General features: G+C 40.9%; 1 protein-coding gene and 1 pseudogene across 2 annotated transcripts in view; one reads left to right on the top strand and one right to left on the bottom strand.

Annotated features, from left to right (window-relative positions):
- Positions 1 to 18,762, top strand: part of MFSD6 (major facilitator superfamily domain containing 6) — a 38,171-nt gene extending 19,409 nt beyond the window's left edge. Inside the window, exons 4-7 of one of the 2 annotated variants that reach the window (XM_069983518.1) lie at positions 6,467 to 6,628; positions 7,860 to 7,958; positions 11,809 to 12,089; positions 16,215 to 18,762. In XM_069983518.1, the coding sequence (XP_069839619.1) occupies positions 6,467 to 6,628; positions 7,860 to 7,958; positions 11,809 to 12,089; positions 16,215 to 16,406 (734 nt within the window). In that variant the 3' untranslated portion in view covers positions 16,407 to 18,762. Of the gene's footprint in view, positions 1 to 6,466; positions 6,629 to 7,859; positions 7,959 to 11,808; positions 12,090 to 12,834; positions 14,333 to 16,214 lie in introns of those variants that run through there. The other variant, XM_069983519.1, reaches the window with a different exon arrangement.
- Positions 9,885 to 10,051, bottom strand: LOC138802249 (U2 spliceosomal RNA; annotated as a pseudogene).
- Positions 18,763 to 22,075: the final 3,313 nt, after the last annotated feature.

The raw sequence follows: 22,075 nt of genomic DNA, 5'->3' as shown, positions 1-22,075 counted from the left end.
GATCACCCCACAATAAGAGGGAGATACAATTAATATCGTATATGTTGAGATCATATAGAGCTACTTTTCACTTATTTACATGTCCGGTATATATGATACTGTACCGAATTGCTGTGTAATGTTAGTACTAAGAGGCCGCTTCTGTAGCATATAGTCTGTGCATTGACTTTATGAGTGAATCTGGCCTTATTCCAGCACTATGTCACTTAGCAATAGTCTCCAGTTTACAAACATAAAGTGCCCTCCATTGTATTAATATTGGTGTGTATACACAACAGTAGGGCTGCCTGGTCTGTGTCATCCAGTTCTTTGTCTCCTCTAATGTATCACATGCTTTTATGTAATGCCGTTGTCTATTGGTTTTATCTCTGTATTTCATATATCTGCTATTTTTAATGTTCAGCTCTTCTAACCATCTGATAATTATACGGTAGACATGCTTCATGTCATCTAGCATCTCTTGTGTGACTGCTACATCAACACGCTCCAGATGCTCTAATCTAATTCTCTATCTAGGCCACTCCTGGCACAGGCTGTACTGGGTTCAGGGTATTGATTTTTAGACACAGTTTTATGTTGCTTTGACTACTGTTTGGAGAAATAAAATTTTTCTGGTTTCATGCATATGCTTCTGATCAAAACTTTGCTTAATACTTTGTGTAATAAATATCAGCAGTGATAAAAAAAAATAAAAAAATTCAATCATAAAATAGAAATAAAAAATAGGAATAACGTTTCAGTATCTGGCTCCAAGTGGTAAAATGAATCTAAGCGATTCATGCTCTTTAATTTAACATTCTCATAAAAATTCTACCTTATCAATCTAAAACCTTTTATATATGTATTTATTTAAACTTAATTTTGAACTGAAATGCAAAGAAAATGAAACCTATGCCTGGTATGATCAGGCATAGGACAACAATGGACCGTAAGGAGAGAGCTGAAGATCGCGCTCTGTTTACCCGAAGCAAACGCTTTAATTAAACTCTGTTTGCTTTGTGTGAAGTGACAGCAGTAAAATTATTATGGGTACACTGGGTAGTTCAGGGAGGCTAAAGCACAACTTTTACATAGAGAAATATAAAGGTTTGCAATGCATTATTTAGTTACAAAAACACCCACTGTCACATACAGTAGTAAAGTGTTAGACCCATAATGTAAAGCATTGTAATTAAAGGAGGTTCCCACAATGCTCAGTCTCTTCTTAGGAAATATAACACTGCCAGGTTTGTGCACACACATCAGCTGAGTTCTACCACAGGAAGAAAAAAGGGGAACTTCAGCAATCCCATAAAAAAATAAAATGCAAAGCGCATATAGGTGCACTCGCAGATCCCCCAACGTACAGTTTGACATGTTTCCCACTTGTCTACTCTGCTTCTAGCCCCAAATTCAAACACTTACAAATGATCCCAGTTTTACATCATGGCACCCAGCTCGGAAACTACATCTCCCAGCATACTGGGAGCAACTGTCGGCTACCCACTCCTGTCTAGTGTGTCCTTTCCTCCATACTACTCAGGAGAGGCAGTAGTTTCTCTTCCCTTGGTCAGGTGACCTCTGTCTCAGAAGGGAGGGGGTAGGACAGAGGAGCTGAGATAGAGTGGACCAGGAAGTGAGGATATTCAGCAGCTTCAGAGTGAGAGTCAGGATGTTTTGCTCACAAATTGCCCAATTCATGTAATACAAACCTATTACAAACAAGCTAAGATTTGGTTGGGATTAAACAGGGTTGAATTTAATCTTTATTAAACAGAGTTCCCCTTTAAGCTTTGCACAAAACCCATACAAATTAATGGGTTGTCTGTGTAACACAGTGCAATACCTCCTGGAGAAGAGAGACTCTCTGTAGCTGTTCCTCATTCTGCCTGTGAAGTCTAATCACAAGCCTCCACCTGATTTTTTTTTTTTTTAGAAAAAATGGACATTGAAATGGCAATTTGCCTCACATTTTGAGGCTTTACATTTAGCAATTTTCTTTTGCACTTTTTATTAGTGTGTATCTTGGCCTTTGTGATTTTCTACTTAATATTCTATGTGAGTATGACTAAATGTGATTATGCATGGTAAAAAAGTATTTTAACCCTGTGACACACCTTGATACAATAATACAGTAAGGGCCTCATGTAGTTAAGACACCTTGACATAGTATTAGATCATGGTAACCATGTAATCACGTTGTCTATCTCTTGTAAAAATTCTGCAGGGTGTAATGGTGAGGTTTCTTTAGCCTTCAGTTGTATTCACACAGATATTGTTGATTCTGCTTTCTTCAGAGACTTGTGCTCTGACAATAGTGGAAAAGAACTGTACAAGTGCAAACCACCAACAGTCAGGAAGTTCAGAGGAGGAAGTAATAATGCCCATATCCTTCTTGATGTACGCAAATACTCTTTTATGTTCTTGGAGTGAAGAAGCCGACGTCGGATAAAAATGGTCTGAGTCCTTGTGTACTCTGGCAGACAGGTAGCTGTCAGAAGTCCTTTAATATGTGTGCACAAGGCAGTGGTTGCCCCAAAACTACTTAAAGCAGCTCAGGTGCACAACTTCCAGATAGGCTACATAGAAATGAGTTCAAAATGCATTTATACCCACAAAGTGGCTTCTAGATACAAATGTAATGTAGCATTACTATAGGAAGTAGAAATGTAACACATAATTAACCCTTAGGGGACACAGCCAGTTTTCATTTTTGCGTTTTCGTTTTTCCCTCCTCGTGTATATAAGGCCATAGCGCCTGCATTTTTCCACCTAGAGGCCCAAATGAGCCCTTATTTTTTGCGCAACTAATTGTACTTTGCTATGGCAGATGTCATTTTTGCCTAAAATGTGCCGGGAAACCAGAAAAAAATGTGTGGTGAAATTGAAAAAAAAAATAAAAATTTTTTTTTATTTGGGGGGGGGGGGGGGGTTGTTTTTACTCCGTTCGCCCTGGGGTAAAATTGACTCGTTATATATGTTCCTTAAGTTGTTACGATTACAACGATATGTAACATGTATAACTTTTATTTGATTTGATGGCTTGTAAAAAATTAAAACCTTTTAAAGAAAATATATGTTCCTTAAAATCGCTCCATTCCCAGGCTTATAGCGCTTTTATCCTTTGGTCTATGGGTCTGTGTGAGGTGTCATTTTTTGCGCCATGATGTGATCTTTCTATTGGTACCTTGATTGCGCATATATGACTTTTTGATCGCTTTTTATTACAATTATTCTGGATTTGATGCGACCAAAAATGCGCAATTTTGCACTTTGGGATTTTTTTGCGCTGACGCCGTTTACCGTGTGAGATCAGGAATGTGATTAATTAATAGTTCGGGCGATTACGCATGAGGCGATAGCAAACATGTTTGTTTATTTATGTGTTTATTTATTTTTATTTATAAAATGGGGAAAGGGGGGTGATTCAGACTTTTATTAGGGGAGGGGATTTTGTGTTATTAAAAATACATTTTTTTTTTTACTTTACACATATACTAGAAGCACTCTGATCTCTCATAGAGATCCATGCAGTATAGTTATACTGTATGAATCCATGAGATCGGTGTTCTATTGCTTTTGGCTGCTGCAGCCAAAAGCAATAGAATGCCGAGCCGGGATCGGCGGCATTACGGCACAGACCCCGGCCCGGGATGGATGCGGGGATGGCCCCCCTCCCCCGCCCCCCCGGAAATCGCACCGCAGGGGGGCGATCCCCCCACTAGACCACCAGGGATGGATATGAGCAAGTATTTAGAAGCAGCTGTCAACTTTGACAGCTGCTTCTAAGTACTTAATTAGCGGGCACGGCGATCGGACCGTGCCCGCTAATAGCCGCGATCCCGGGCTACATGCGGCACCCGGGATCGAACTCCCATAGCGGCACGAGGACGTTCAGTAATGTCCTGGTGCAGCTATGGGTTAATAAAAATGTACACAGAATTTATATAATATTATGCACTGTGTGTGTTTATAGGATTCACACTTTCTTTATACTTTCAAATTGTGAAAGTGATAATTAAAACATACTGCCCCATTATGGCATGCAAAGGTGCATTGCCCTTAATAGACAGTCCAGTCACTAATGATGGCAATGTTTACAGAATGCTGCAGCTAATCTCTGCCATCAGCAGTCCTGGTCTTACACATCACTACTGAGTTATCACTTTAACCCCTAGACGACCTTGGACGTACAGTTACGCCCTGGCCACCTGTCAACAGGTGACCCTGGGCGTAAATGTATGTCCTGGGTCTTTAAGGAGCTATGAAGAGTGCTCTGGAGCAGAGTGTGCTTCATAGCAGCCGGGCCCTCACCGTTAATGACAGGCTGCGTTTAACCCTTAGAGGATCGGGCCAATTTGCATTTTTGCACTTCCATTTTTTTCCTCCTTGTGCTTAAAAGGCCATAGCACTTGCATTTTTTAACCTAGAAACCCACATGAGCCCTTATTTTTGCACCACTAATTGTACTTTGCAATGACAGGCTGAATTTTTACACTGCATACACTGCAGTACACTGAATAACCAGGAAAAAATTCAATGGGTGGTGAAATTGAAAAAAAAAACAACACTTTTTTTTATTTTGAGGGTATTTGTTTTTACGCCATTCGCCCTGGGGTAAAACTGACTTGTTATATATGTTCCTCAAGTTGTTACGATTACAATGATATGTAACATGTATAACTTTTATTTTATGTGATGGCTTGTAAAAAATTCAAACCATTGTTAACAAATATATGTTCCTAAAAATCGCTCCATTCCCATGCTTATAGCTTTTATCCTTTGGTCTATGGGGCTGTGTAAGGTTTCATTTTTTGCGCAATTATGTGTACTTTCTATTGGTACCTTAATTGCGCATATGCGACTTTTTGATCTCTTTTTATTACAATTTTTTGGATTTAATGCGACCAAAAATGCGCAATTTTGTACTTTGGGATTTTTTTGCGCTTACGCCATTTACCGTGCGAGATCAGGAATTACATTTATATTTTGGGCGATTACACATGCAGCGATACCAAACATTTGGTTTGTTTATTTATTATTTTTTTTATTTATAATATGGGGAAAGGGGGGTGATTCAAACTTTTATTAGGGTAGGGGGCTTTTTATTAATAACATTTTTTTTTTCACACTTATACTAGAAGCTCCCCTGGGGGACTTCTAGTATATGCACACTGATCTTTTATTGAGCTCTATGCAGTATAGTAATACTGCATAGTTCCATGAGATAGGCATTCTATTGCTTTTGGCTGCTGCAGCCGAAAACAATAGAGTGCCAAGCCAGGATCAGTGCCATTACAGCGCAGACCCCGGCCCAGGTCAGAAGCCAGGATCGCCCCCCTGCATTGGCGTTGCGGGCGGGGGGGGGGGGCAATCCGTGCGGTCCGATCGGCGCTCTGCTGATTGAGCCTGCCACAGGCTCAATCAGCAGAGCGCCTGTAACACTGATCAATGCTATGCCTATGACCAGTGTATGCAATCTATTGATTGCAGGTTAAAGACTTGTGTAAAATATAAAATAAATAAAAATAAAGTACACAAGCCCCTATCCCATATTATAATTAAAACGTATAAACATAAATAAGCATATTATATACTGTAGCGTGCATAATTGTCCGATCTTTTAATATATAACAATCGTCATAGCGAAGGGTGTAAACCAAAAGAGGAAAAAAAGTGCCAGGATTGCTGTTTTTTGTTACATTAAATAATTTTTTTTTTTAATAAAAAGTGATTAAAAAGTCCGATCTACACAGATATGGTATTATTTAAAACTAAAGATCAGGCTGCAAAAAAATTACACCCCATACAGCCCCATAGGGGAAAAACTAAAACAGTTATAAGCGTCACAATAGGGCCATTTTATTAATAATTAATTGCAAAAAAAAGGATTTCATAAAAAATATATAACATAAGAGAATCTGTGTAAACCTGCATGTGGTTGTGTTCCGACTGACCTATAGAATAATGGTATCATGTCGCTTTTACCATATAGTGCATTACCTAGACAAAGGAACCCCCATACGTTACCACATTGCATTCTATTTTACGGTTTCACCAATTTATTTATTTTCAGAAATTATATTTTTGGGGTTCCATCATACATGTTATGGTAGAATGAAAGATGCCATTACATAGTACATCTGTTCCTTGAAAAAATAAGCCCTTACATGGCCCTGTAGATAGAAAAATGAAAGTGCTGGAACTCTTAGAAGGGGAGGAGGGAAAAACGAAAATTGGCTCAGTCCTTTTGGGTTATTTTGGGCTGGGTCCTTAAAGGGTTAATAGGCTGATATAACTAGGGTACTTCCGCTGTGGCCTCTGGGGGGGCGGCAGAGGCACTGACTGGGAGGCAAACAGAGGAGGAATATTTTGTATTTCTTTTCTCTTGTGTACCTTATGTCATGCTGTGCACAGTTCTCTTATCTCGAAACCCTGTTGTTTGAATAAGTACTCTATTTGATTATGTTGTCATCTCTCTCAACAGGAGTGACCCATGCAGCCGTATGGGCAGCTTGCATTTCATACCTGAGTGCTGCAGTTCCACCAGCATTAAGGACCTCTGCTCAGGGCATCCTTCAGGGCCTTCATCTTGGACTTGGTAGAGGATGTGGTGCCATGATTGGAGGTGTATTGGTCAATTTCTTTGGTAAGACTTAACATTCACAGTAAAGTCTCATTTAATTAATCACTATTAAAGGGGTTATCCAGCGCTACAAAAACATGGCCACTTTCTTCCAGAGACAGCCCCACTCTTGTCTCCAGCTTAGGCAGGGTTTTACTGCTCAGTTCCATTGAAGTGAATGGAGCTTAATTGCAAACCGCACCTGAACTGGAGACAAGAGTCGTGTTGTCTTTGAAAGAAAGTGGCCATGTTTTTGTAGCATCGGATAACCCCTTTAAAGCGAATCTGTTGCATGGTTTCCATACACTGATATAGCCAAGGCCAACATTTTAGCAATGGTTTGCTTTCTAGGGGCTGCAGCCCTCACACATTGTATAAAGCTGTGTGATTGGTGATGCATACATATTCCTCATTACTTACACGCAGATTTCTGTGACACCCTATACAAAGAATGTAGAGCACAATAGAGACTCTGTATATGGAACAGGGATGCTTTATCTATTGTTAAAAGACTTGCTAGGCCAGGCAAATCTTTTACCTATGTCCCTGTTACTGTGTTCATGGTGCCCGACATTAATAGTGTAGGGCACCTTGGAATGTGTGCAAAGCATAAGTATAACAGTTATGACATTGATGATATGGCCCTGGGCTTTCCTCAATTTAGAAAGGGTTCAGAATATGGCTTACATTCAAAATCATGAAAGGTATAATATATGTGAGAAGGAAGATAAGTTGAATAAACCAGTCTAATCTGTACTTTGCTGTCCAAATTTAACCAGGGAGCGAATTTGGTATGTCTTTTAAAAGAGTGAAGTGTAAAGGGTCATGATGTGACCTGTGAAGTCATATTCTGCAAAGACCAAGTAATGGTCAGACCGAACACACAGTGGATATGTTTGGTATAGAAGAGGTGGCATAGAGGGTTAGGACCCAACACTCTGCTGAATGCACTGTGAGAGTGAAATCATGGTGCCCCTTGAACCCCATTCATTTATAGTCCATTTGGTTGTGGTATCTGTCATAAAGTCTAAAGGAATGTGAGCAGAACTTTGGGCTAGGTTCACCTCCAAAACCATTGGGTTTCCTGCTGGTGTCCATCTTCACTGAATGCCGGACAAAAAAATATGTTCAGTTATTTCAACAGGATTTTTCAAATTTATAAAATGACCAAATTCAAAGTGGTCTGCAGAGAAATGTGTCTAGTACATAGATCTTACTACTGAGTGATCAGTAATCTATGTTTTTGCTGTTCCAGGTGCTGCAGAAACATTCAGGGGCATTGGAATGGCGTCTCTGGTCATTCTCCTACTCTTTGCTCTGATTCAGTGGGTGGCGGTTCCTCAAAAGGAAGAAGGTAGGCTATGAATCATATCTTATTTACATCTCGATCTAATTTTTTTATATGCTTTTTTTTTTTTTTTTTCTTGCTAGGACATTACACAATAAATGAAGTGAGCTATATTTCTTTTGTTTTTGTTATTTTTAATCCTTTATCTATTAAAGTGAATCTGTAACGCCCTGACCGTCTACCTAGTTGGTTGCATCACTGGATACATGTCATTGGAAACATTCAGAACATACCTTTGTCACTCATGTCCGTGTTTTTATATTAATTAAATTATTAATTGAACTGTGAATGGCATTAAAGAGGCAGAGCCTATTATTAGGCATACAGCACTGTGAGGTGTAGCGGAGCTAGGGCCCAGGGAATGATAGAGGCTCTGTCTCTTTTACACCATCACAGCCCAAATAAAGGTTTTTTTAAAAACACAGACTAAGGCAACAGTGGTATGTTCATTGATATCTGTCCGGTAATGCTGTCAGCTCAGTAGGCAGTCGGGAGGTCCAGTGTGTGCAATGTATAGCAGCTATGCCATTTAAGGTTAAAGGGAATCTGTCAGCTGTAATTCAGGTTCCAAGCTACTGACAATGTTAGCTGTTATGTCAAAGAGATATATGGTACCATGTATCTAGTTGTGCTTCCAGGATGTAGAAACATGCTTTTATTCTCTTGTACAAAGAGTCAAATAGGCTTTCCCAAGCTCCTGAATGGCTGCAAGCTGGAATGCCTCCTTTCTTCTCCCTTTCTGCTTGACTGACACCAGGAAGCGGAATCCGAAGCAGAGTCAGGTATGGGAGGGGGGAGCTCATGAAAGCCTCTTTGCGCTATAGAATAAAAGCATTTTTCTATGTTCTGTTCACAGACACATATGAAAGGTACCATGTGTCTCCTTGACCTAACAGCCATCAAACAGTGTCCGCAGTTTGGAATGTGAATTACAGCTGAGAGATTCCCTTTAAAGTATCACTGTCGTTAGAACTTTGAAAACCTAAAGCAATTTACAATAATATTTTTTTTTTATTGGTCATCATGGAAGACACAGCACTTTCTGTTTTTAGACTTTTTTTTTTCTCTCCCAAAGAGTCTAAACACAGGAAGACCTGTGTTTCCCAGGCCATCTATGCGCTCAGAGAGAAGGCAGTTATGTGACTGATGGACACATTGAGCTGTGACTCTTCTGTACTGGTCAGCCTACATGTGTTTAGTCTCTTTATTTCAAACAGCCCAAGACTGTGGTGCTCTAGGTTCTTTGTGTAGGGGTATCACAGAAACTTTTGGACCTGGATTTCTGGTAAGTATAGCTTTGTTTTAAAGCATGATAATGAAAAAAAAGAATGTAAATTGCAAACTTGCTTTATATGGCTATGTTCACACGTTGTATCACACCAGACGTTCCGTGACCCGGCCGGTGTCAGAGAAGATCATCCTGGCTGGTACTGCAGTACAGGCCGGAAGATCTTCACTGCATTTGAATTCGCCATTGCACTCAATGGGGCGTGCGGCATTGTGTGCACTGACAGGTTTTCATTGAATAGCGTTTTTTGTGGCTCTTCTAGAGATCCCGGACAGAGGTTATACTATGTGTATACACTCTGGCCAGGATTCCCTCAGCACAACATAAGTTCCGTAGTAATCACGGCCGCTGTTGCAACGGCCGTGATTAGTACAGAACTTACGTTGTGTGAACATAGCCTATCGCTGTATATCAATTATAGATATTGAAAGTTATAATGACAGGTACTGTACACTTTTTAAGAATACATTCACGTGTAAAGTGTTGCTGCGGGTTTTACGCTGCAAGTTTCTTGCAGTAAAATCAGCTGCAATACTTATAACCATTTAAGTCTATGGCACTCCATTCTCGCAGTGGAATGAAACCTAAGATACAGTGCTGCTGTATAGTAGAAAATAATATAGGAGCAATTCTTTTTTTTTTTTTTTTTTTGCATTGAACCTGGAGGCACTGCAATACCAGGTCAATGCCTGGAGAGGACAGAGCAAGCTCTTTTTCCATCTCCCTGTCCTAAAAAACTATTTAATATATGGTCCCCAGATAGGGGACGTATCAGATATTAAACTGATAAGAATGGATACTAAGGAGCTATTCTTATCTGTCCGCTCTCCCCGGTGCCATCTCCAGGAGCGGAGATGCTGCAGGAGGGCACAGGGGGAGCAGGGACCGGTAAGAACATCTGCTTCATTGTTTTTTACTATAACAGCAGCACTGCATCTTTTACACCGCTACGGCACTCCATTCTCGCAGTGGAATAAAAGAATGGAGTGCCATAGACTTTAATGATGATCAGTATCGCAGCGGATTTCACTGCAAGAAACTTGTTATAACTTACAAATTCCATCGCTTTCTGCCACCGCTGTCCTCTTCATAACTTCCGGTGTGAAAATGGGCACTCAACATGGTCATCGGCACTGAAAGCCATGAAGAAGCAGGCAGCCCGGGAATCGGAGTTTGTGGTGGAGCAGGGACAGCCCCCGCGGAAACGTTAGTCACTTAAGCCGGACAACTCCTTTAAGCCTGTGGAAACCATTTGCAAAGCTGCTATATATTCTAACACTGCATAGCTAGAGTGATGCAGATTTACTAGGACTGTACAAAAGGGTTATTGATTGAAAGATGTTGTTGAGAAATAATGTTCCACCCGATATGACACTGAGCATGGGGAGATGCAGCAGCACACAAGGCAACCGTCCAACACTAAGCAAGTTTGGTGGTGACTTTCTGCAGGCATCAGATGGTTGCCAAACCCAGCATACTTGTCTGTCCGATTCTTATCAATGCCAGTGCTGTATATCACTAGGATATGTTATATAACCACTTGTTGATCTATGCAACTGATTTGACCTTCAAAGATGCTCATGTTTTCCCCCTTCTGCACTAGTGCTTCTAGCCACCGCCTGTGCAGTATAGCTTTGATCACTGGAATAAAGCTGTGCAGCAATAAATCAGACTGTAGCAGAATGTAAAATATCCCATGGATGTATTCTAGATGACACATACTGCAGATAAGCTTTTAGCCCAATGTACCTGTGTATCTGCGTTTGTCATTATATTTGAAATGTACTGCTGTTTAATATCCTCATCTTGGGTTAAAGCTTTCAGTCATGAACATGCAGCATGACGCATGTTCTACTGATTGTGTTGCTGCTTAGTGAAAAGCTCTGTTAGTTTGGTCACTGCTAGTAGAGTGTTGTAGCTGACATGTGGATGTTACAGACTGTCTCTTATCATTCTCCGTACTGCAGTAGTTGTAAAAGGGAATCTGTCCGCTCTGTAACCTGCAGACATGGGCAGACGGTGAAAATGGGGATAAAAGAAATGATTCCTTTCTGTTATCTGATGGCTGTTTTGCAAAGTTATAAAATAAAGTTGTACTTTTAAGCTCAAGTTGTAGAGTTGAGCTGCAGCATGCACACCTCCTCCCTCTCTGCCCTGCACGGCACCCTAGGCCCCGCCTCAATTACACTATCCCGGGCTGATTTTAAAACCATTTTGTTGTTAATTAAAGATATTTTACCAGGTATGACCACAAATGTTTTATTAAATTGGATGCACACGAGTCTCTAGTTCATATGACATTTTTGTAATAATAGATTCCCTTTAAATTCGAATATGTCACCTAAAATAGTTGTCTTCATCATAGACCTTGAATTTCCATGTGCAGTCATAGCCCAGAATGCATGGGCAGCATTGCTCTGCAGCAGTTGTCTAGATGTCATTGCGTTTTACTGGCAGCAGATACCTGTATACTGCTAACTAGAATGAATGTAATAAAGTGTATGATATTGTACTGATGATATTCCAGAGGTGTTTTCTAAGGTTACTAACACAATGCTTTTACTGCAGATGCATCTATGCTGGCAGAAAGAATCCCTGTTCCCTCCAGCCCAGTTCCTATAGCAACTATTGATCTTGTACCTCAGCACTCGGAGAACATCATGCCTCCTATTCAAGTCAAGCTTCCACCTAAAAAGACGAGACACCAAGAGGAACAAGAGGATGTTAACAGACCAGCCTGGGGCATCAGCTCTTCTCCTTGGGTCACTCTTGCCTATGCCCTTTATCAGATAAAGGAAATGTTGGCACTTGCCAAAACTAGCCCTATATCAGAAACTCAGCCACTGCAGGTACTGTTCATATGTGACTGAAGTGCATGTGTTATGTCGTTTGTTTAGTGGGTTACTTTCAAGTATACTTTGTATTGTAGTATTATGTATTTGATCAGTGTCAACAAAACCTGTTTCTAACAGGGTAGAAGCAGAGAACTTTGGGAAAATTTGTAATATTGTGGTGTTTTACCCCTTGTGCCACCTATCAGCTGGCCCGCAGGAGTGGAGTTCTCTGGTATCTGGCATGTGTTAGGTCACCATGGAGCTATTCTTCCAGGATACTCTTTTAAAAACTGGAAGTTCATAGTCCACTACTAAGTGAGTCTACAGTCTACAGAACTGCTGGAAGCGGCATAAGCTTGCCTAGTAATACCCTTACAATGCAAGGCTATATTTTTTCTGGCAGTGGACTACACTCCTGCCGCACAAGCAGAATGATAGTTACCTTCACCTTTAATTGGTATGTGGAGTGCTTGGCCTGCAACACTGTTTAGGTAGGTGCATCACACTGCCTTTGTTGGCTTACCTACAGTAGGTTGCAATACATTAGAATATCAACAAAAAAAAATATTTTTTTCAGTAATTCAATTTAAAAAGTGACCTCATATATTCTATAGTCATTACATATAGAGTGAACTTTTTGAAGCGTTTATTTCTGTTAAAGTTAAGGATTATGGATTACAGCCAAGAAAAACCCAAAAGTCAGTATTTCAGAAAATTAGAAGATTATATAAAACCAACTGAATTTTTTTTTTTAACACAGAAATGTCAACCAAATGAAAAGTCTGTACAGTAAATGCCCTCAATACTTGGTCGGGGCACCTTTGGCATTAATGACGGCATCAGTGCGGCTTGGCATTGATGCGATCAGCTGATGGCACTGCAGAGGTGTTATTGAAGCCCAGGTTGCTTGGATAGCGGCCTTCAGCTCATCTGCATTATTGGGTCTGGTGTCTATCATCTTTCTCTTGGTACTTTTGGCAGTGTGGACAGATGCTGAATCCTGCTGGAAGATGAAAATTCCATCTTTAAAAATCTTTTCAGCACAGGGAAGCATGAAGTGCTCTAAAATTTCCTGGTAGATGGCAGCATTGACTTTGGTGTTGGATAAACACATTGAACCTACACCAGCAGATGACATGGCTTCCCAAACCATCACTGATTGTGGAAACTTCACACTAGACCTCAAGCCGCTTAGATTGTGTGCCTCTCCACTCTTCCTCCAGACTCTGGGGCCTTGATTTTCAAATAAAATGCAAAATTTACTTTCATCTGAAAACAGCACCTTGGACCACTGATCAAGAGTCCAGTTCTTCTTTTCCTTGGCCCAGATAAGACTCTTCTGGCATTGTTTATTGCTCAGGAGTGGCTTGACACATGGAATGCAACACTTGTAGCCCATGTCCTGCAGACGTCTGGATGTGGTGGCTTATGAAGCACTGACTCCAGCAGCACTCCACTCTTTGTGAATCTCTCCCAAATTTTTTAATGGCATTTTGGTTACAATCCTGTTAAGACTGCGGTTCTCCTGCACCTTTTTCTACCACACTTTTTTTTCCTTCCACTCAACTTTCCATTAATATGCTTTGATACAGCACTCTGAGAACAGCCAGCTTCTTTAGCAATGAACTGTTGTGGCTTACCCTACTTGTGGAGTGTGTGAATGACTGCCTTCTGTAAATCTGTCAAGTCAGCAGTCTTCCACATGATTATGTTGCATACTGAACCAGACTAAGGGCTCTATTCCACCGGACGATTATCGTTCGCATAATCGTTAACGATTAACAATCTCAAACGAACGCTATTGCGAAAGACCTGAAAACATTCATTCATTTCCATGGAACGATAATAGTTACTTATGATCGTATTTGCGATCGTTTTTTCTTCGCTATTGCGTTCGTATCTACTGTGAATGACAGAATGACGTCTTATTCAATGCGAACGATTTGCGAACGAGCAACAATAAATATAGGTCCAGGTCTTATAAAGCGATTAGCGATTTCTCGTTCGGTCTGTAATCATTAATCATTAACTGCATTTCAACCAAACGATTATCGTTTAGATTCAAACGATTTAACGATAATCTGAATGATAATCGTCTGGTGGAATAGGGCCCTAAGGGACCTTTTATAACACTTAGGAAGCCACTGCAGGTGTTTTGGGTTAAATATTCAAAATTTCTGAAATACTGACTTTTGGGTTTTTCTTGGCTGTAATCCATAATCATCAACTTTAACAGAAATAAAGCTTGAAAAAGTTCACTCTGTATGTAATGACTCTATAGAATATATGAGGTCACTTTTTGAATTGAAATACTGAAAAAAAATGTTGATATTCTATTTTATTGCAAACCACTGTACCTTCTCTAGTGGATCCTAATACTGTGTCTTCCCTAGAAAACATGCTTTATCACACCAGGTTATCCTAATTGATTGCTAAATGGTCCAGTCCCCATGTGTCTTTTGTTGGAGTTTTTGGCCATGAGCATGGACACATTGACTGGTGTGTGGCTACACAGCTCGGTACACTGCAAGCTATCATAGCCAGCATTATTTTTTTTTTTTATGATTTCTGCTATACTAGGAATGGGCTAGCTTTTGACCCCTCACTCATTGGTGGGCCTTGGGCACCCATCACCCATTCATCAATTGTCTTTTCTTGGGCCACTTATAGTAGGTACTAATTTTCTTAAAGGGAACAACCCACAACACCACCTGTTTTGGGGATGATTAATCATAGTCCTCTAAGGGCCCTATTACACTCAACAGATATCTGACAGATTTTAACCCAAAGCCAGGAACAGATTTGACTGTGTCACAGTTATTCAGAACTCTTATATTGGCCCATTTTTCCTGTCTTCAACATATTAACTTCAAGAACAGACTTTATCTGCCATAGAGGTGTTGTAATTTTTTTTTAATTGGAATTATGAGAATCCTTCCATTAATCTATAGTATTGTAATGTGTTTAACTTGGAGATCTGTATAAAATGTTGTTTTTCTATTGCTGCTTATGGGATAACAGTTAGGAACCAAGAACTGAAGGTAAGGTCTTCTCACTCTTCTGTGTTGTCATTATGACATCATTACAACTTTTATCCTTATGTTAGACTGGATTCACATAGTGGTTTTCTGTCTTTTTCACTACGTTTAGATTTAACCTATAGAAAAATGTTGACAACCACATTTTTGTGACCGTCAAAACCCGTTACTTTCAGAGTTCCCAGCGTCATAATTTATACTGTAGCATCTCATTGGTATATACGGACTGTGCACAGAATGTGGGAATGGAGCCAGAAGCCTCAGCTCTGTTTATTGTGTGATGGACATGCTAGGGCAGCCCTCCAAAATCCAATCCCCAAAAAATTACTATGATTAAATATGTTAGGGTGCCCAAGGTAACCTTTTTACAGTCTCTAGTCCTGCTTATATGTTAGGTTATACACAATAAGCGAAAAGTCTCAGGACACCCTTTTATTTCAGAAATAAAAAGGAAAATGACATATCTGAATACCCAGCAAGTAATTAGTGAGGGAGCCTATCGGGAATAAGGCTGCCATCTTGAAAGCCACCATATTTGATCAATAACAAGTTTTCCCAAGCCACATTTCTATTGGGGTTGTCTCTGATGATTGCCATAAGCAACACAGCCATGCATCATCCATTGCCCTATTGTTTATAGGACTACCACTTTATAATAAAATAGTTCAATGTACCGTATTAATAAACGCATGCATGGCACTTCACAGCTGTGCTCTCCTGGTCTGTATGCTGAATAGTGGTTTATGTCCATAAGACTGAGGAGCATGTGAGTAAATGAGAATAATAATAATGAGACTAATGAGACTGTACACCTTTACTATAAAGTGGCCAGCCCCTTTAACAGACTGTCCTAAGGCCTTGTCTGCTTGCTTTCTTTGTTTTTATTCTCCCTTTATGGTATCAGCTTTGCATTTCTTTATTTTCATTTTACGGTTTAGACTGTTAGGTCGCTTTCTAAGAAGCGTTACACTTGTCAAATTTGCACTGATGTGGAGCCACGTGTTTACATTTCATCAATATTCCAGTGATGTAAGTGAAAATGTAGCTAAAAGGCTGAAAAATTTGATCACTTCTACTATTTTTTTTTATATAATTCTTTTAGAGAAATAATGAAAGATCTCCACAACTTGGAAGGAGTGAAGGGGCTTCTGCTGAGGCACCTCTCGCCATTCAGGAGGACAGTTCTGCTGCTGCCAATCCAGAAGTGAGTGACCATGGACAAGGAACTGACCCTACCCTGTCACAGGAGAATTCTGAGAGTCCATCCTCTCTGCCGGAAGACATCCGGAATTAGTGCGGGGAGAGCTTCCTTGAAAAACTATTAGTCACACATTGGGCGGAAAGAGAGGATCATCACACAGCTTGTTTCATTGGAATAACTAGCAGGAGATGAATGACAGGACCCCACCTCCAATAAGAAGTGTCCAGTCACTGTGGCTGCAGTAGACCCCACAGTTGTATTGCTCTATGTGTACATGTGTCCACCCTGATGTGCTTAGTCAAACTCCATCAGCGTTTGTAATGGAGGGCCAAGGTTTTATTCATTTAGTACAATGGTTATCTATTAGCAATCATATGTACAATATAGGTACTGTGCACTATACTGTAGGTGTAACATTTTGCACAAGTGGTAAGAAACCCTACAAAAATCTTTTCTTACATTGCAGTGTCCATATTTTACATAGGCAACATGACTAAAAGAAGTCATGACTGCATTGTTTTGTTCATATTGATATACAGTATAGATACTGTATAGCGCCTTTGCTTTGCTTTGTTCTTTCAGGAGAATTTTTTATCTATTTTAAATGCATTGAGCATAATATTTTGTTAAATTAAATTTAGTTTTTCTCCAAATGTCTAGAAGTAATGTACTGTAATATTTATGTCACGCCACTGTTGCCTCTGTGGGAGCAGTTGTTGTTTTTGCCTTGAGCTATACAATATATTGACTCTAATGTAAGAGCCAAAAGAGACTTATTGATTGTAGTGAATACATATATTGTCCATCTGCATTGCATCTAGACCCCACTGGTGGATGGCCACTCTTATTGACATGAGGTCTGCTGTCACTGCCACAGATGTGAACAGGGCTATACCTAGTCTGTTTTATTCATCTTATGTTCAAAGATGCTGCTATGAAGCACATTCACAGCACTCATTTAGGCTATGTTCCCACTACAGGATTTTAGTGCTAAAAGACATCTATCAGTAAAGATAGCCACAAATAATGATCATGAACATACGATTATATTGTCCACACTGCAATAAGAATGCATATAAAAAGTTCTGATTTAAAAAAGAAAAATCATTAACATTATATGTTGCTGTCATTTCGCTATATAATCTTGTAATGGGAACATAGCCTTAAACTGCCTTTCAGGACTAGAAAAGTTACTTTGCTCTGGGAACAGCTGCAATACCACATACACAAATGGAGCTGCTTTGTGTGAGAATGGGCGAGATGCTGGCAGAAAGCAACTATGCTTTTAAGCTGCCCCCCACCATTAGACTGTTCTCTAGCAGCAGCTAATGGGCTCATAAGCATCAGTTCTTGAGGCAAAAATAGGAGGGTTGGGTTTACCCCCATGATCTGCGTTTAGCTTGTAAATTGTCTTTAATTTTAAAGATTAATATATCAATGTTGTGTTACATTTGATATTGCCCTTTATCTATACTGTTGCTGTTTACTTTCTGTTCCTGTAGTTAGTGTAAGGGTATTTTCACACAGTGTACCTGCTGCAGAATGGATGCTGTGTTCAGTTATTTATTTATTTATATTGATTTGTACAGCATTCAATCTGCAGCAGATCTGCTACATGTGAATATACCCTCAAGTTTGGGTATGTACACCTGGAAAGGTTACTTGACACTTATGTGGCACATATTGGCCTCCTTTACACTGTTTTAGGGATGCCTTGCGGTAGGGACCTTTTGATGTCCATATAAGAATATGTTGTGATAAACTTATTTGAATCCCACTGACTCACCGAGTGCCGTGTCTGACTGTCCCCCACCATATTGGGGGGGTTTGAGTTGTTGAACCTTTAATTCAGATTTTCTAATAATCTAAAGGAGAACTCCAGGCAAAAGTAAAAAAACAAAAAAAAAAAAAATCAGGGAGGGCAGGGGATGTTGAGAACATAATAAAGTAATACTTACCCCTCCTTGTACCCACACATTGCCATTTCTCAGGGTCACATGCTGATCATCTCCCAGTTCTGTGGCAGGACACCTCTGCAGTCACTGATTGACTGAGCGAGCGAGTAGTTCCTGTGGTGTTGTGACGACACAAGCTGGGAGATACAGGGGATCGGAGGGTGACAGTGAGCAGTGGCGCTACTGCAACACTTGGATGGGTGAGTATAACTTCATTATTATGTTCCCACCAGCTTCTGTATTATATTTTTAATTTAATAAAAAGACAACCTGAGTGCATCGTTTACAGATCCTTGATATGGCACTCTATGGGCCCCTAGTGTATTTCTTACATAGGCAAAGGGAGCTATATTTTTCACAGAAGTATACTGAATACACAAAATATTTAGGCAGTTTCAGAACTTCGGCTGCAAAAACTTTTGTTATGTTCTGGTCTTCCTGTTTTATCTTTTGTGTTATTTTGCTAAACTTTAATAAAATCTGATTAAACTATATTATTGGGCAGGTTACATCATATTCCACCATTTTGATTACAGCCCCTTCTTTGGCGTTCATGTCTATATGAGGTAAACAATGTAGGACATGGAAGCAATATCATGTTTTACTTAGTTGTGCAGTCCTGCTGCCCACCTGTGCCCTTCATTCACATAGGGACAGCACAATGTGCCTCCATTATGCAGACTTGCCAGACTGTATCAATGCCAGACCCCAATATATTGAATTCTTGTGACATAATATATGGTACATATACAGTAAGAAGCCCTTTTACTGTTGGTCCATTATCAGATTTTTATCAGACTTCAAAAATCAGGATCAGAGATGTCCTGGAGAAACCATCAGTGATGCATCACTTTTTGCAGATTCACAAAAATGCATAGGAGGGTAATAAATGGCCACAGGGCGCACAGTGAAGCCTGCCTGGGGCTTGCTAGGCAATGTGTCAGTACAATTCAGGCAGCACCCAGATGGTACACCTGTATGTCATCTGTTAAAAACTGACTCATTGACTTCTATTGGAATTTACTTTTCCTACTTTTTGCAGAACGGTGCTCAAAGATAAATAATTTTTTTAAACAGATGTGTGGGTAACTCCACTGAAATCGTGTCATTTCTATCTGTAAATCAGGATCTTGTACGCCAGTCTTAAATAAAGCCCTGGACGGAATTACTAAGAGGCACATGCGAGCGGGTGTGAATCCTTATAAACCTTAAGAGAAACAGATTGCTGAACTCAGGGAGACCAGCCAAACGACAACACTGCCGGCTGCTAATAAAAGCGCTCAATGCAGTGAAGTCCTAGGTGCATTGCCCCCTGGGAAACATGAATATGCAAAAGAGGAGCCCGTGGAGCCTCATTGAAGAGTCTCAAAACACAGGACTAGCCAGATATCCCTCCGGGAAGGACCCAGCCAAGGGGCAGCTCCTGTAAGGAAACCACCAAAACCACTATATTAAGTGGCCCTATAAGTCAATGTAATGACAAGGGATAAACCAAGGCTAGGTAACCATCCACATACAGCTGTTTCAGGGTGTTGCCCCTTATCAGGGTGGAGCAGGATTCCGGCTAGGTGGGAGCAATGCCTATTAGAGCCATAAGAGAAACAGATTGCTGAACTCAGGAAGAACAGCCAAATGACAACACTGCCGGCTGCTAATGAAAGCGCTCAATGCAGTGAAGTCCTAGGTGCATTGCCCCCTGGGAAACATGAATATGTAAAAGAGGAGCCCGTGGAGCCTCATTGAAGAGTCTCAAAACACAGGACTAGCCAGATAAACCTGGTGCGGGAAGAGGCCATGCGCATTGATAAATGTCCCCATAGCATTTTGTGAGCAATGCTGCGTTTTACACAGATTTATCTGACAGATTTTTGAAGCCAAAGCCAGGAACAGACTATAAACATAAACAGGTCATAAAAGAAAGACTGAGATTCCTTGTCTTTTCAAGTCCATTCCTGACTTTGGCTTCCAAAATTGGTCAGATAAATCTGCCTGTGTAAACGCACCATGAGGCTGGGCTCACACTACGTATATTTCAGTCAGTATTGTGGTCCTCATATTGCAACCAAAATCAGGAGTGGATTAAAAACACAAAGAATCTGTTCACACAATGTTGAAATTGAGTGGATGGCCGCCATTTAATGGCAAATATCTGCTGTTATTTTAAAACAACGGCTGTTATATTGAAATAATGGCCATTATTTACTGTTATATGGCGGCCATCCACTCAATTTCAACATTGTGAGAACAGATCCTTTCTGTGTTTTTAATCCACTCCTGTTTTTGGTTGCAATACTGACTGAAATATACGTAGTGTGAACCCAGCCTAAAGAAGGAAGCTTGTTTGCTTTCCCAGACTAGACTGATCAGAGCGGATCTCAGGAGTGAGAACAGAAACCTGCAGGTGACAGGGCTTACAGCACATACTCCCTCCAGCATACACATAATAAAAACCTGTTCTAAAGATAAAAATAAATAAATAAATATATATATATATATATAAAAAGGTTCTTTGCACATTGATCAAATAGTTTGCTGTCTCCCCACACCAAGGTGCCCTCAGAGAAATGGGCTCACATTAAAGTGTCAGTCGTTGTTCTGTGTTTTTATTTATTTATATTTTTGCAGTAATCAAGTCCAGGTGATTTTAAGAAACTTCGTAATTGGGTTTATTAAGCAAATATGCCATTATCTGCATTCAAAAAGACTTTCCCCAGCCCCTCCCCCTCATTCACTGCTCATTAATCAGGAAATCTCGACTTTTACATTGGTCGAGCTCTGTGTAACCTATGGAGGGGGGAGGAGCAGAGAACAAAGGATTACACAATGGGAGCTGTGTGAAAGCCGGAGGTCAGAGCTGACTTCAGGAGATAGCCCTGTGATGTTAACTGTTTGTTGTCCTGTTTTGGAGCCTCATCTCCCTCCGCCCCTCCTCTCTTTATAGAAAACCATGAGATGGGGGGAGAGCTTCAAACTGCTTTTTCATGATAAAAATGCATTTTTCAGCTAATAAACCCAATTACATTTTTTTTTTTTTTTTTTTAACATCGCCTGGACTATTGATTTCTGCAAAAAAAAAAAAAACATGACAAGTGACAGTGACACTTTAAAAGGAACCTGTCACCCCCCCCCCCGTGCCGGGGTGACAGGCTCCCAACCCCCCGCTACAGCCCCCTATACTTACCTGATCCCGCTTCTGGATCCGGTTGGGTCATGGAGATCTCAGCCGCTGCAGCCCGGCTCATAGAGAATGACTGAGAGTCCAGCACTCCGTCATTCTCTATAAGCGTTGGACTCATCTCTCAGCGCGCGCGCTAGGCTGCAGCGGCTGAGATCTCCGTGACCCGACCGGATCCAGAAGCGGGATCAGGTGAGTATAGGGGGCTGTGGCGGGGGGGGTCGGGAGCCTGTCACCCCGGCACGGGGGTGACAGGTTCCCTTTAAAGAGGATGTACCACCAGGTACATCCTCTTTAACCTGAAGCCACGGATCGAACGGCGCCGGCACAGGGAAGCCGGTGCCGCAGTCAGTTTTCCGGACAGAGGCCCAGTCCCATGCACGGCGCCGTTCTATGCACCGAAACCGGCCAGTGCTCAAGCACTGGAGGTAGGCCGGGCCGCCCCCAGTGGGAGGGAATTCCCTCCCCTGTATGACGTGGCTCCCTTAAAATGAATGGAGCCGCGTCATACAGGGGAGGGAATTCCCTCCCACTGGGGGCGGGCCGGCCTACCTCCAGTGCTTGAGCACCGGCCGGTTCCGGAGCATAGAACGGCGCCATGCACGGGAACCGGGCCTCGGTCCGGAAAACGG

The sequence above is a fragment of the Dendropsophus ebraccatus genome, chromosome 9 (genome assembly GCF_027789765.1).
Source record: "Dendropsophus ebraccatus isolate aDenEbr1 chromosome 9, aDenEbr1.pat, whole genome shotgun sequence".
NCBI lineage: Eukaryota > Metazoa > Chordata > Amphibia > Anura > Hylidae > Dendropsophus > Dendropsophus ebraccatus.
This window is presented reverse-complemented; position numbering and strand designations above follow the sequence as displayed.